General features: G+C 46.7%; 1 protein-coding gene across 1 annotated transcript in view; it reads right to left on the bottom strand.

Annotated features, from left to right (window-relative positions):
- Positions 1 to 10,668: 10,668 nt before the first annotated feature.
- The window catches only part of LOC104825429, a 2,283-nt gene continuing 1,373 nt past the window's right edge, over positions 10,669 to 11,578 (bottom strand). Inside the window, exon 2 of the mRNA XM_010557757.1 lies at positions 10,669 to 11,558. Coding sequence (XP_010556059.1) covers positions 10,669 to 11,558 — 890 coding nt within the window. The remainder of the gene's footprint in view (positions 11,559 to 11,578) is intronic.

Raw genomic sequence — 11,578 nt, 5'->3', positions numbered from 1 at the left:
GATCGAAGTGTGTTGATCGTCTTGCCAAGCTGGTTCCGTACTTCGTTTCTGAAAGCCTTGAACATTTCAAGTGTTTCAGACTTATGTCTCATCAAATAGACATAACCGTATCGACTGAAATCATCAGTGAACGTAGCGAAATACAGATAACCTCCTCTAGCTGGACAGCTCATTGGTCTGCATACATCACTATGTATAAGAGTCAATAACTCTGTTGCTCTCTATCCTTTCCCCTTGAAAGGATGCTTCGTCATCTTGCCCATTAAACAAGACTCGCATGATTCAAGAGACTCAAACTCAAATGAATCCAGAAGACCTTCATGATGAAGCTTGTGAATGCGTTTCTCGTTTATATGGCGTAGATGACAATGCCAGAGGAAGGTCGGGTTTAAGTCGTTCGGCTTAAACCGTTTAGTACTCACGTTATAGATGGACGATGTCGAGTTCGAAGGCTGATCATTCAAGACGTATAAACCATGAACTAGATAACCACTACCATAGTAAATATCGTCTAGATAAATCATCAAACTCGAGTTCTCAATCTCAAATCGAAAACCATCCAAATCCAGACAAGAAATAGAAATAATGTTTCTGCTAATCGCAGAAACATAGTAACAATTACTAAGCTCTAAAACAAGTCCAGAAGGAAGATGCAAATCGTAAACGCCAACACACAATGCAACAACTCTTGCTCCATTTCCGACGCGTAGATCCGCTTATCCCTTAGCTAGCATCCTACTTCTTCTTAGTCCCTACACATTTCCACAAATGTGTGAGGCACTTCCGGTATCCAATACCCAAGAAGATATAGTACAGATGTTAGCTTCTATAACATGAATACCTGAGACAAAAGCTTCACCAAGCTTCTTATCCTCAAGCTTCTTGTCCTTCAGATCCTCCAAGTAAAGGTGACAATTACGCTTCCAGTGTCCAGACACTCCACATAATGACAGTCACCCTTATCGGGTTTAGGCTTATGCGCAGGGACAACTTTTGCCTTCTTCGCTGCCTTTTTCTTGGCTTTACCCCGCCGCTTCTTGCTGGAGTTGTTCTCCACAGCAAGCACAGTCTTGGGCACCACGATATCCTGCTCAGCCGATTTCAGCATCCCATGCAATTCGGCTAAGCTCTTAGTCATCCCGTGCATATGGTACTGCATCACGAACTGGTTGTAGTCCTCGGGCAATGACATCAGGATCAAGTCCACGGCCAAATCTCCATATATCGAGCTTCACTCCCTCCCATACGCTCAAGTTCCTCAATATGAGCTCTCATGTTGAGGACGTGGGTGTTGACAAAGCTGCCTCTCGGCATCTCCGTCTTCACCAGAGCTTTCAGCGTCTTGTACTTTTCAGTACGCGCTAGCTCCTGAAACATGGTCTTGAGCTGGTTGATCATATCAAACTTTCCCTCAAACTGCCTCTGCAGATTCGGGGCCATGCTTCCCAACATGAGACAGGAGATCTCATTGTCGTCAGTCTGATGCTTCAACCAGGCATCTCTGACAGCTCTCGTGGCGTTGGCCGCAGGCTCTGGTGGTAGAGCCCCTTCCAGGACGTACGACTTCTTATCGTGCTTGAGAACAATTCTCAAGTTCCGATACCAGTCTAAGAAGTTCGTCCCGGTCAACTTATCTTTCTCAATGATAGATCGCATCGTCAAACTCGGTACGCTACCGGTTGACGCCATGTCCTACAGAAAAAAACAAACAGACAAACAAAACAAAACGCAGATTCTGTCAATGATCCACTACCAGCTAGTCCATCATCAATCAATGACCACTTAGATGCATATACAAACAATATTCCCATACAGAAAAATAACCCTATAATAATTTTCTATATGGGACTAAGATCCGTATTTCACATAAGAATGAGTTGTTACACTCAACCCTACGCTATTTAGGTGGACATCTAATGTCAATCATATCCAATATGACTCTTAGATCCTTTTATGAGACTATGTGATAACGCAAATCTAGGTGTATAAATAAGCTCAAGTAATAAAAAACCTAGATACAGCGAATACCGCAAGGATACGGTTCAACTGTAGTACCAGGGTCCAACACAGGGAATAGTTAACTCTAGGAACAAGACTCGACCAAGAATTAGATCAGGAAATAACAGATGAAATATGTGAATAGCAAAAATAAATCTATAAACGAACTAAGTAAATTCAGATAACTAAACCACCGTAGCTTCGGGATAACCTTAACGCACAGGGATTGTTTCTAAGGATGGAGAATCTACGAATATCAAACTCTAAACGGGGATCTCAAGTTCTAAAATCAGATTTGGCTCTCTTAAGTCCTAAATCCACTATCCAATAATCCAACCTATCGATCTCTCAACCTAATAGATTAAAATATCAAATGCATTAACGATCACTATCACAGTTCCTAAACCGATTAACCTATCTCTCAATAGTCTTAATCAATTCATTCAATGAATTCGTTTCGAATCTAATCTCAACTCTCGTTGCAAATCAGAATCTAAAATCAATCAATCAACTGGCCGAGAAGATCAAAAGCAATAAACTCAATTCAATTAAACCGAAGAGTATCGATAACGTAGTCTCGGAAAATAAAAACCAAACAACTCCCTACAAGGTTAAATCCCTAGCTACAGTGAAACGACTACTCACTACCCATAACAACGAACGAGTTCAAATCAATAAGAAGAAACATGGAGAACAGATAAAGAAGACTCGCAGCGATCTCTCGATGACGATTCTTCAATCTCTGCTCCCGGGAAACTCCGTCTTGATTCTCTCTCGAGCTCTCTGGCTTCTGCTGTGATCTCTCGATGATTTCTGAAGCCCAAAACATCCCCTATTTCTTTGCTTGGCAGCTAGGCTTCCTTCCATTTTGAAAACGGAAGTTCGGATTCAAAATAGGAAGTTTTCTCGAAACGTAACACGGCCGTGTTGGGGTGAACACGGTCCTGTCAATTGTCTGATCAAAAACTACGCGCTTCTGCACGGGCTGGACACGGGCAAGTTGCGTCTCGACACGGCCATGTTTGACCCGACACGGTCCGTGTCAATTGTCTGTAAGAATGTCTTCGTTTCCTTTCTTTTGCACGACCGTGTTTAAACTCGACTCGGCCGTGCTCAGGTGCAACTCGAGCTGGAAATGCCTTAATCGTTCTGTTCCGGTCCAGTATGCTCCGAAGTCCTCGATTATGCTCCTTTGACATCCATAGTGCGTCCATTATCTGTTCAATCACCAGAGAATGCAGAAGAAGCAAAACCCAATGCTAAAATGATCCTAAATGTCTAATAATGCACATAACCGATGCGAAAGTGCTACACAATGGACTTTGAAATAGATGAGAAAATCGTGTTATCATAACCTCTTACAACGAGCTTGTCTTCCGACCATCCGTATACCAAGAACACATCCTTAGTCCTTCTCAAGTACTTCATGATGTTCTTGACGGCGATCCAGTGTGACTCACCTGGATCTGACGGATATCTACTCGTAATGCTCAGATCTCCATTCCAACAAAACGAGCAGATAGATACACGACGAACTTCATTGCCCAAAACTTCAAGTTATCCACCGAGCACGTTTCTCAAACCTATTTATCGCTGTCTACAGGAATAATTCGATCCACTAGGGTTTGGAGTGAGTCCGGATACGGTGATGGAAAATCGGAATTCCCAAGATCAATATCGAATGCATTCTCCTTCTGTCGTTCTTATTCAAACCCTTTTTTTTAGCAATACGCGTTGGACGAATGCATGATATGATCAAGAGGATTGAACGTAAGAACATGGTATAGGTTTTAGAAACATGGCGTACTTTCACCTCGTGATGGTTGCTGCCACCCCCGGACTACTTGCCTGTGTATCTAGACGAGTCGAAGGAATAAGGTATGGGTTTTGGAAAAACAGGACTTACTTTCACCTCGTGATGGTTGCTGTCACCTCCGGACTACTTGCCTGTGTGTCTAGACGAGTCAAAAGAAATAAAGATAGATTGAGAAAAAGGGCTCGCTAGACTATATAGGGCCTAATATTCCTGCAAATGGGGAACGGTTTTTAGGGAAACATATACGCTTGGGTTAGAAAGCTTTTGTTCCCTCTTTCATCCTAGGCAATGACTCATCTCGTAACCTATAGATCATTCCTCAGGTCAAGCTACCTTTTCGGATAAGTCCGACAATTCATTCAGGCGCTTAGATAACTAGGTCAGGTTCATCTATACTCTCAAGAGATTTCTACTCTATCGCTCATGAATCTTCTAACTGATCACCTGAAATCGGGTTTTTGCAGTTTTTCTATGCAGATTTACTAGATGATGTGCTAAAATGCATCAAGGACTGTCAAAATGGGAAAAACAAGTTGTCAGACTATCCTCCCCCAGACTGGAACAAGACACCGTCCGCGGTGTCAAGTCGCCTTGGGCAGAGGGAAAATCAGCGAGAGAAACCAAAAGGGAACGGGGTAAAAGAATATTTAGCGTGAATGAATGGCGTGCTCCCTCACGGTACTCAAGGATCGAAGAGAAATGCGCAGACGAAGACTCACAGCTCTCAGCGTACGTGTGGTATGTGATATGACCTTGGAAACACATAAAACAACAGCACAAACGAAAACAACGCAACAAATAGAACAAGCGCGAGTGATACATCGTCAAGTCGAAAAAGTACAACTGATAACCCCAAATAAAACAGTCTGAAAATGAAAAAGCAAAAGAAAAGGAAAAAAATAAAAGGAAAAGAACTAGCAAACGCTCACTACTCTGGAGGAGGTGGTGGTGGTCCTGGCTGATAGTAGTATGGCGAGTACGGGTATCCAGGTGGAAGAGGGATCAGGGGACGTCGCTGTCGGCTGGATACCTCGCATCATAGCGGCGATGAAAAAGGAAAAGAACTAGCAAACGCTCACTACTCTGGAGGAGGTGGTGGTGGTCCTGGCTGATAGTAGTATGGCGAGTACGGGTATCCAGGTGGAAGAGGGATCAGGGGGACGTCGCTGTCGGCTGCAAACCTCGCATCATAGCGGCGATGAAACTCCATAGCATACTGCGCCATCTGATGCTGCTGCTCGCGGAACTGCCTCTGAGCGTCGAACTCCGTCCGTATCAGATCTCCAAAAGACTGGAGCTGAGCGTCGAACCCATGCATGGTCGTCTCCATACTCTGCATCCTCTGGCTGAGCATGTCAATCTGAACAGAGTAGTCGGGAAATGAGTGGGAGCTCGAATCCGGTGGTGGTGGTGAGGAAGAGGGTAGGACTGAGGACCCCGAGAGGAGGAGGGCTAGTCAGCATCTGGCATGGCAGCATCGTCATCGGGGACATCGTCAAAGGGAGCTCGGAAGAGGAGACCGGCTGGAGTGATCGGTGGTAGATGAGGACAAGGCAGGCGTACGCGCTGGCGGTTACCTTGATGGTCCAGATAGTTCCATTGCCAGTGTACCGGTTGCTCGGAGAGGTAAAATTTCTGGACCAACGCAGCAATATCCAGGAGAGTGTGGCCCGGGATCACATCGTCGGAATAGAGTCCGATATTAATCGCCACGCCACGAGCAATCATGGTGATGATGCCGCCGACGCAAGTCTTGACGTCGGTCGGATTCCTTGGTTGAGCGAAAGTCTCGAGATGCATCGCCATACGGGAAGCAAGACATACTTCCTCCATTCCCCAGGTGTCGCCGTCGAAGGCGTCGCTCAAAGCCCAGCGAAGAAAACCTAGTTCCTGATGATTCACCGTGCCGCCGGCAGCTCGGGCGAGGAGGCAGCTGGTAAGGAATTGGTGAAAATACCGAGCCACTGGGTGGCAGATCCAAGTCGCCTTTGTAGTTCGACTCTCGTATGATCGAGCTGCGATAGCCTGCCAAAAGGCTTCCTGACGCTGAGGTATAAAGAGAGAGAGCTTCGAAGATGTACCTGGTGCGATGCCGAGGATATCGGCGAACTGCCGCATTGAGAGGCGGTACTCGTTATTCCGCATCCGAAATTCCATGTAGGCATTTGTGTACTGCCATCGCTCGAAAAGTAGCACTGGATGGTGGAGACGAACTCCAAGGTCAAAGTCTTGAAACTCTTCTCATGCACCGTCAGAAAACTCGACCACCCGAGCCTATCAAAGATGCGAACTAACTCGTCGTGGATTCTGATGCGATCGAGATCGTCACCGAAAAACTTGGTCGATTGTAGGCCCTGTTGTTCGAGTTTGAAGTAGACGGTCTTGGAGATGTTGTCCCGGTGATGGATCCGAAGAACCCCCGGTTCAGGTCGGATTGGCGTGAGGTCGGTAAGCTCCATGATAGCGCCTCGGCGAGGGCCCAAGGTTCATTGTCCCGGAGTGTGTAGTTGTACCGACGCTTCGGACCTCGTTCGGGGCAGCCTTCGATCCGGCTTCGCTCAGCCATAGTCGGAGTGAGGGCGGAAGAGATGGGGATACGGCGGCGAGGGAGAGCGAGGCAGCGGCAAGGGAGAGCGAGGTGGCTGCGAGGGAGGGCGAGGCGGCGATGAGGGAGAGCGAGGCGGCGAGGGGAGAGTTCCGAGAACGATGCCTTCTTGGACCATGGCGAGAACGGCGGTGGTGGGGCGCGGGGACAGCTGCGAGGAGATGACACGGCCGAGTCCTGCGAAAACAGAATAAAAAGGTCAAAAAAATGACAACACAGTCCGTGCAGATCGAGCACGGGCCATGTCGATGCGTCGAATCAGTTGAACACAACCGTGTTGAAGAAGAACACGAGCCGTGCAAAGTCTCTGTCAAAAGTTTGCAAAATCGAACACGGCCGTGTTGAGTCAGAACACGGACCGTGCAAATTTTCTGTCAAAAATTCGCGAAAACGAACACGGTTGTGTTCAAATCAACACGGGCCATGCAGACTCTCTGTGAAAATTGAAAAATCGTGAACACGGCCGAGTTACAGGCAACACGGGCCGTGCTGAATTCCGGCAAAAAAGAAACATGAATAGTCCGGTGATCCGTGAGACCTGAAATAACCAGAAATGACCACGAGAAAAGATATAGCAATGAGCGGGTAGAGAGAATAAATAGAAAAGAAAGAGAATAATAAAACGAAACTAATATATAGTAAGGATACGAGGTCGGGTTGCCTCCCGACAAGCGCTTGTTTTAGGTCGTTAGCTGGACCTGACAAGGGTTCATTGCTCTGCGGGATCAGAGAGGGCGATGGCTCCTCTCACGTCCGATGGAAAAGCAGGGTTGTAGAGCTTCAGACGTTGAGCGTTAGTTTTGAATGAGCTCCCGGAATGATCCCATAGTTCGATGGCACCGCTTGGTGATACAGATTTGATCTTGAATGGGCCGGACCACCGGGATTTCAACTTTCCTGGAAAAAGTCGCAATCGTGAGTTAAACAAAAGGACAAGATCATTTACCTGGAAGTGACGCTGGAGGATGTGCTTGTCGTGCCATTTCTTCGTCCGTTCTTTGTAGATTTTAGCGTTTTCATACGCATCAAGACGTATTTCCTCAAGATGATGGAGCGAGAGAACCCGTTTCTCGGCCGTAGATTTGATGTCATAGTTCAACTGCTTAATGGCCCAGTAAGCTTTGTGCTCTAATTCTACGGGGAGATGGCATGCCTTGCCGTAGATGAGTTGGAACGGTGTCATCCCGATGGGGGTTTTGAATGCCGTGCGATAAGCCCAGACGACGTCATCGAGTTTGAGAGCCTAATCTTTTCGGGATTTGGATACCGTCTTCTCGAGTATGGACTTGATCTCGCAGTTTGAAACTTCCACCATTCCACTGGTCTGAGGGTGATAAGGCGTTGTAATCTTGTGTTTGACACCGGATTTGAGCAAGAGGGCTTTGATCGTGCGGTTGATGAAGTGCGATCCTCCATCGCTGATGATGACACGGGGGACACCGAATCGTGGGAAGATCGTGCGTTTGAGCATGCGCACCACGGTTTTGTTGTCGTTCGTGGTACTTGCCAGGACTTCCACCCATTTGGTCACGTAGTCAACTGCAACCATAATGTACACATTTCCACAAGAAGAGGGGAAAGGCCCCATAAAATCTATGCCCCAGATATCGAATGGTTCTACCTCAAGAATATATTGTTGGGGCATTTCATGACGACGGGATATATTACCCGTATGCTGACAAGCGTCACATGAAGAGACAAACCTGTGGACATCTTTGAAAAGCGTGGGCCAATAGAAACCAACCTGAAGAATTTTTGTCGCGGTCTTTGACGTCGCGAAGTGACCTGCGTAGTCAGAAGAATGACAATGGGAAATAACACTGAAGATCTCACCTTCAGGGATGCAGCGGCGAAATAGACCGTCAGTACCTCTCTTGAACAGGAAAGGATCATCCCAGAAGTAGTCCTTGACGTCGTGGAGAAATTTCTTCCTGGCATTGTAACTAAGATCTGGTGGAAGGATTTCACTTACTAGGTAATTGACGTAATCAGCATACCACGGAGCGTCTGGAAGAGTAGAGATGGCAAAAACATGCTCATCCAGAAGATTGTCATCAATGGGAAGTGCTCTGGGAGTTCAAGGCGGGACAAATGATCAGCGACTCCATTCTCGGCTCCTTTCTTGTCTCGGATCTCAAGGTCGAACTCTTGCAGAAGTAGTATCCAACGGATGAGGCGTGGTTTAGCGTCCTTCTTGGAGAGCAAATATCGCAGAGCGGCGTGATCGGTGTAGACTATGACTTTGGAGCCGACAAGGTAGGACCTGAATTTTTCGAAAGCAAAGACAACGGCAAGCAGTTCCTTTTCAGTTGTAGTATAGTTTACCTGAGCATCATCCAAAGTTCTGCTGGCATAGTAGATCGCATGAAGCACTTTATTCTGTCGTTGTCCAAGCACGGCTCCGATGGCATAATCGTTGGCGTCGCACATAATTTTGAAGGGCAGATTCCAATCCGGTGGTTGAATGATGGGCGGGGAAATCAGCGCCTTTTTTAGCGTCTCAAAAGCTGCAAGGCAATCATTAGTGAAAACGAAAGGGACATCCTTACAGAGGAGATCGGTAAGAGGTTTGGTGATTTTGGAGAAATCCTTGATGAAACGACGATAGAAACCGGCATGACCAAGGAAACTGCGGATGGCCTTAACATTGTGCGGGGGCGGTAATTTCTCGATCACCTCGATTTTAGCCCTGTCAACCTCGATGCCTTTGTCAGAGATTTTGTGTCCGAGAACGATGCCTTCTTGTACCATGAAATGACACTTCTCCCAATTGAGCACTAGATTGGCCTGTAAACATCGATCCAAAACTTTACGAAGATTAGTCAAACAAACATCGAAGGAAGGTCCGTGGACAGAAAAATCGTCCATGAACACTTCCATCGAGTCTTCAATAATGTCAGAGAAGATCGCCATCATGCATCGTTGAAAAGTAGCGGAGGCGTTGCAGAGCCCAAATGGCATACGCCGATAGGCGAAGGTCCCGTAAGGGTAGGTGAAAGTTGTATTCTCCTGATCATTGGGGTGAATAGGGATTTGAAAGAATCCCGAGTATCCGTCAAGAAAACAAAAATAGGAATGAAGAGCAAGACGTTCAAGCATTTAATCAATGAAAGGTAAAGGGAAGTGATCTTTGCGAGTGTTCGCATTTAACTTCCTGTAATCGATGCACATACGCCAACCCGTCACTGTTCTTGTCGGAATCAGCTCATTTTTGTCGTTTTTGATCACCGTCATACCGCCTTTCTTGGGGACGACTTGAACCGGACTTACCCAAGGGCTGTTGGATATAGGGTAAATGATACCTGCATCCAGAAGTTTTAATACCTCTTTCTTGACGACTTCTTTCATCGATGGATTGAGTCGGCGTTGATGTTCGATGGATGATTTGGAATTGTCCTCCAGATGAATTTGATGCATGCATAATGAAGGGTTGAGACCTTTGATATCATCCAGAGTGTATCCGATAGCCTTCCGGTATTCTCGCAATATGGTGAGGAGTTGCTCGAGTTGTAGATCATCCAAGGCTATATATATATATATATATATATATTTATATATACATATGCATTGACAATAACAGGATAAGTGGAATCGAGACCGAGAAATGTATACCTGAGTCCAATGGGCAAGGGTTTTAGTTCAAGTTTCGGAGCTATTGCAGGGTCCCAGTCAAGTAGATGATGCATGGGGGTTGATTTGGTGGCGAAGACGGGCAACGGTTCGAACAAAGGAACAGACTGGAGATGAATCCGAGACTCGACACGGTCCGACTTCATATTCGACATGGCCGTATCGAGTTGTGCACGGGCTGGTCCAGAATGATGCATGGGCGTGTCTTGTTTCGCAAAATTGCTCAGACATTTGACACGGTCCGTGTCGAATAACGACACGGCCGTGTTGCATGAAACACGGACTGAGCTTGTGGCAAACACGAGCGTGTCTCGTTCGATGTTTTTCAGCAGAATATCGACACGGTCCGTGTCGAATGACGACACGGCCATGTTGCATGGCATTTCATCTAAACCGTCCAAGAATGACGTGTATGCGTGAATTTGAGGCTCCGTAGAGGTACTGCAGCCCTGTTCAGAAAGAAGAGCAATAGAGAGGGCATCGAAATCACGAAATTCAAAGAGTACCTCATCGGCTAAAGCATCCATCAAGTCGATGTAACATATTGAGTCCACTGTAGATGGTTGCTTGAAATTCTGGTCGAGCGTGAATTCCACCGTTTCGTCGCCGATCTTGAGCGTCAGTCGGCCGACACGAACGTGGACAATGGCATTAAGAATTGCCGGCCTAGAATAATCGGGATTTTGGCTTCTTCGTCCATGTCAAGCACAACGAAATCGACCGGTACGTAGTAATCGCCTACTTTCAGCGGAACGTCCTCGAGAATACCCAGAGGGTATTTGATAGAACGATCAGCTAGTTGAAGAGCCATGCGAGTCGGTTTGAGTTCTCCTACGTTGAGTTTCTTGTAGATGGAGAGTGGTAGGAGACTTACACTGGCACCAAAATCACAAAGAGCACGATCTATAGAAACATTTCCCAATTTGCAGTGAATCGAGAAGCTACCTGGATCCGACAATTTCGGTGGCAGATCGTGTTGAAGAATGGCGCTGCACTCGGGATTAAACGTGATGGTTTCCTTCTCGATGACACGCTTCTTTGTGAGAATGTCCTTCAGGAATTTGGCATAGGATGGCATCTGAGTGATAACCTCGTGGAACGGCATAGTGATTTCCAACTTACGCACCATGTCAGCAAATCGAGCAAATTGGGTGTCTTCTTTAGTTTTCCTGAGTCGTTGAGGGAAAGGAACTGGAGGCGGACGTGGCGGCGGTGGAATGTATACGTCGCGTTCTTCATCACCCGAGATCTCTGTCGATTTTTCAACAACTATGGGGTCAGGAAGAGATGTAGGGACAGAGTTAGAGCACTGACCTTTTTCTGTAGATGTGATGACAGGGTTAGCGAGCTCTTTGCCATTGCGCAAGGATACAGCGTTACAGTGTTCTCGGGGGTTTGCTTCCGGGTTCCCAGGAAGTGATCCCTGAGGTCGCGAAGGGACAGAGGCAGCAAGTTGCGCTATCTGGTTATCGACTAGCTTGAGATGGGCATCGGTCTTCTGCTGATGTTCTCGCATCTCGGTGCGAATG

Source organism: Tarenaya hassleriana, unplaced genomic scaffold (assembly GCF_000463585.1).
Source record: "Tarenaya hassleriana unplaced genomic scaffold, ASM46358v1 Cleome46, whole genome shotgun sequence".
NCBI classification, from domain to species: Eukaryota; Viridiplantae; Streptophyta; class Magnoliopsida; order Brassicales; family Cleomaceae; genus Tarenaya; species Tarenaya hassleriana.
The sequence above is the reverse complement of the archived record's forward strand: the minus strand, read 5'-3'. Positions and strand labels throughout refer to the sequence as shown.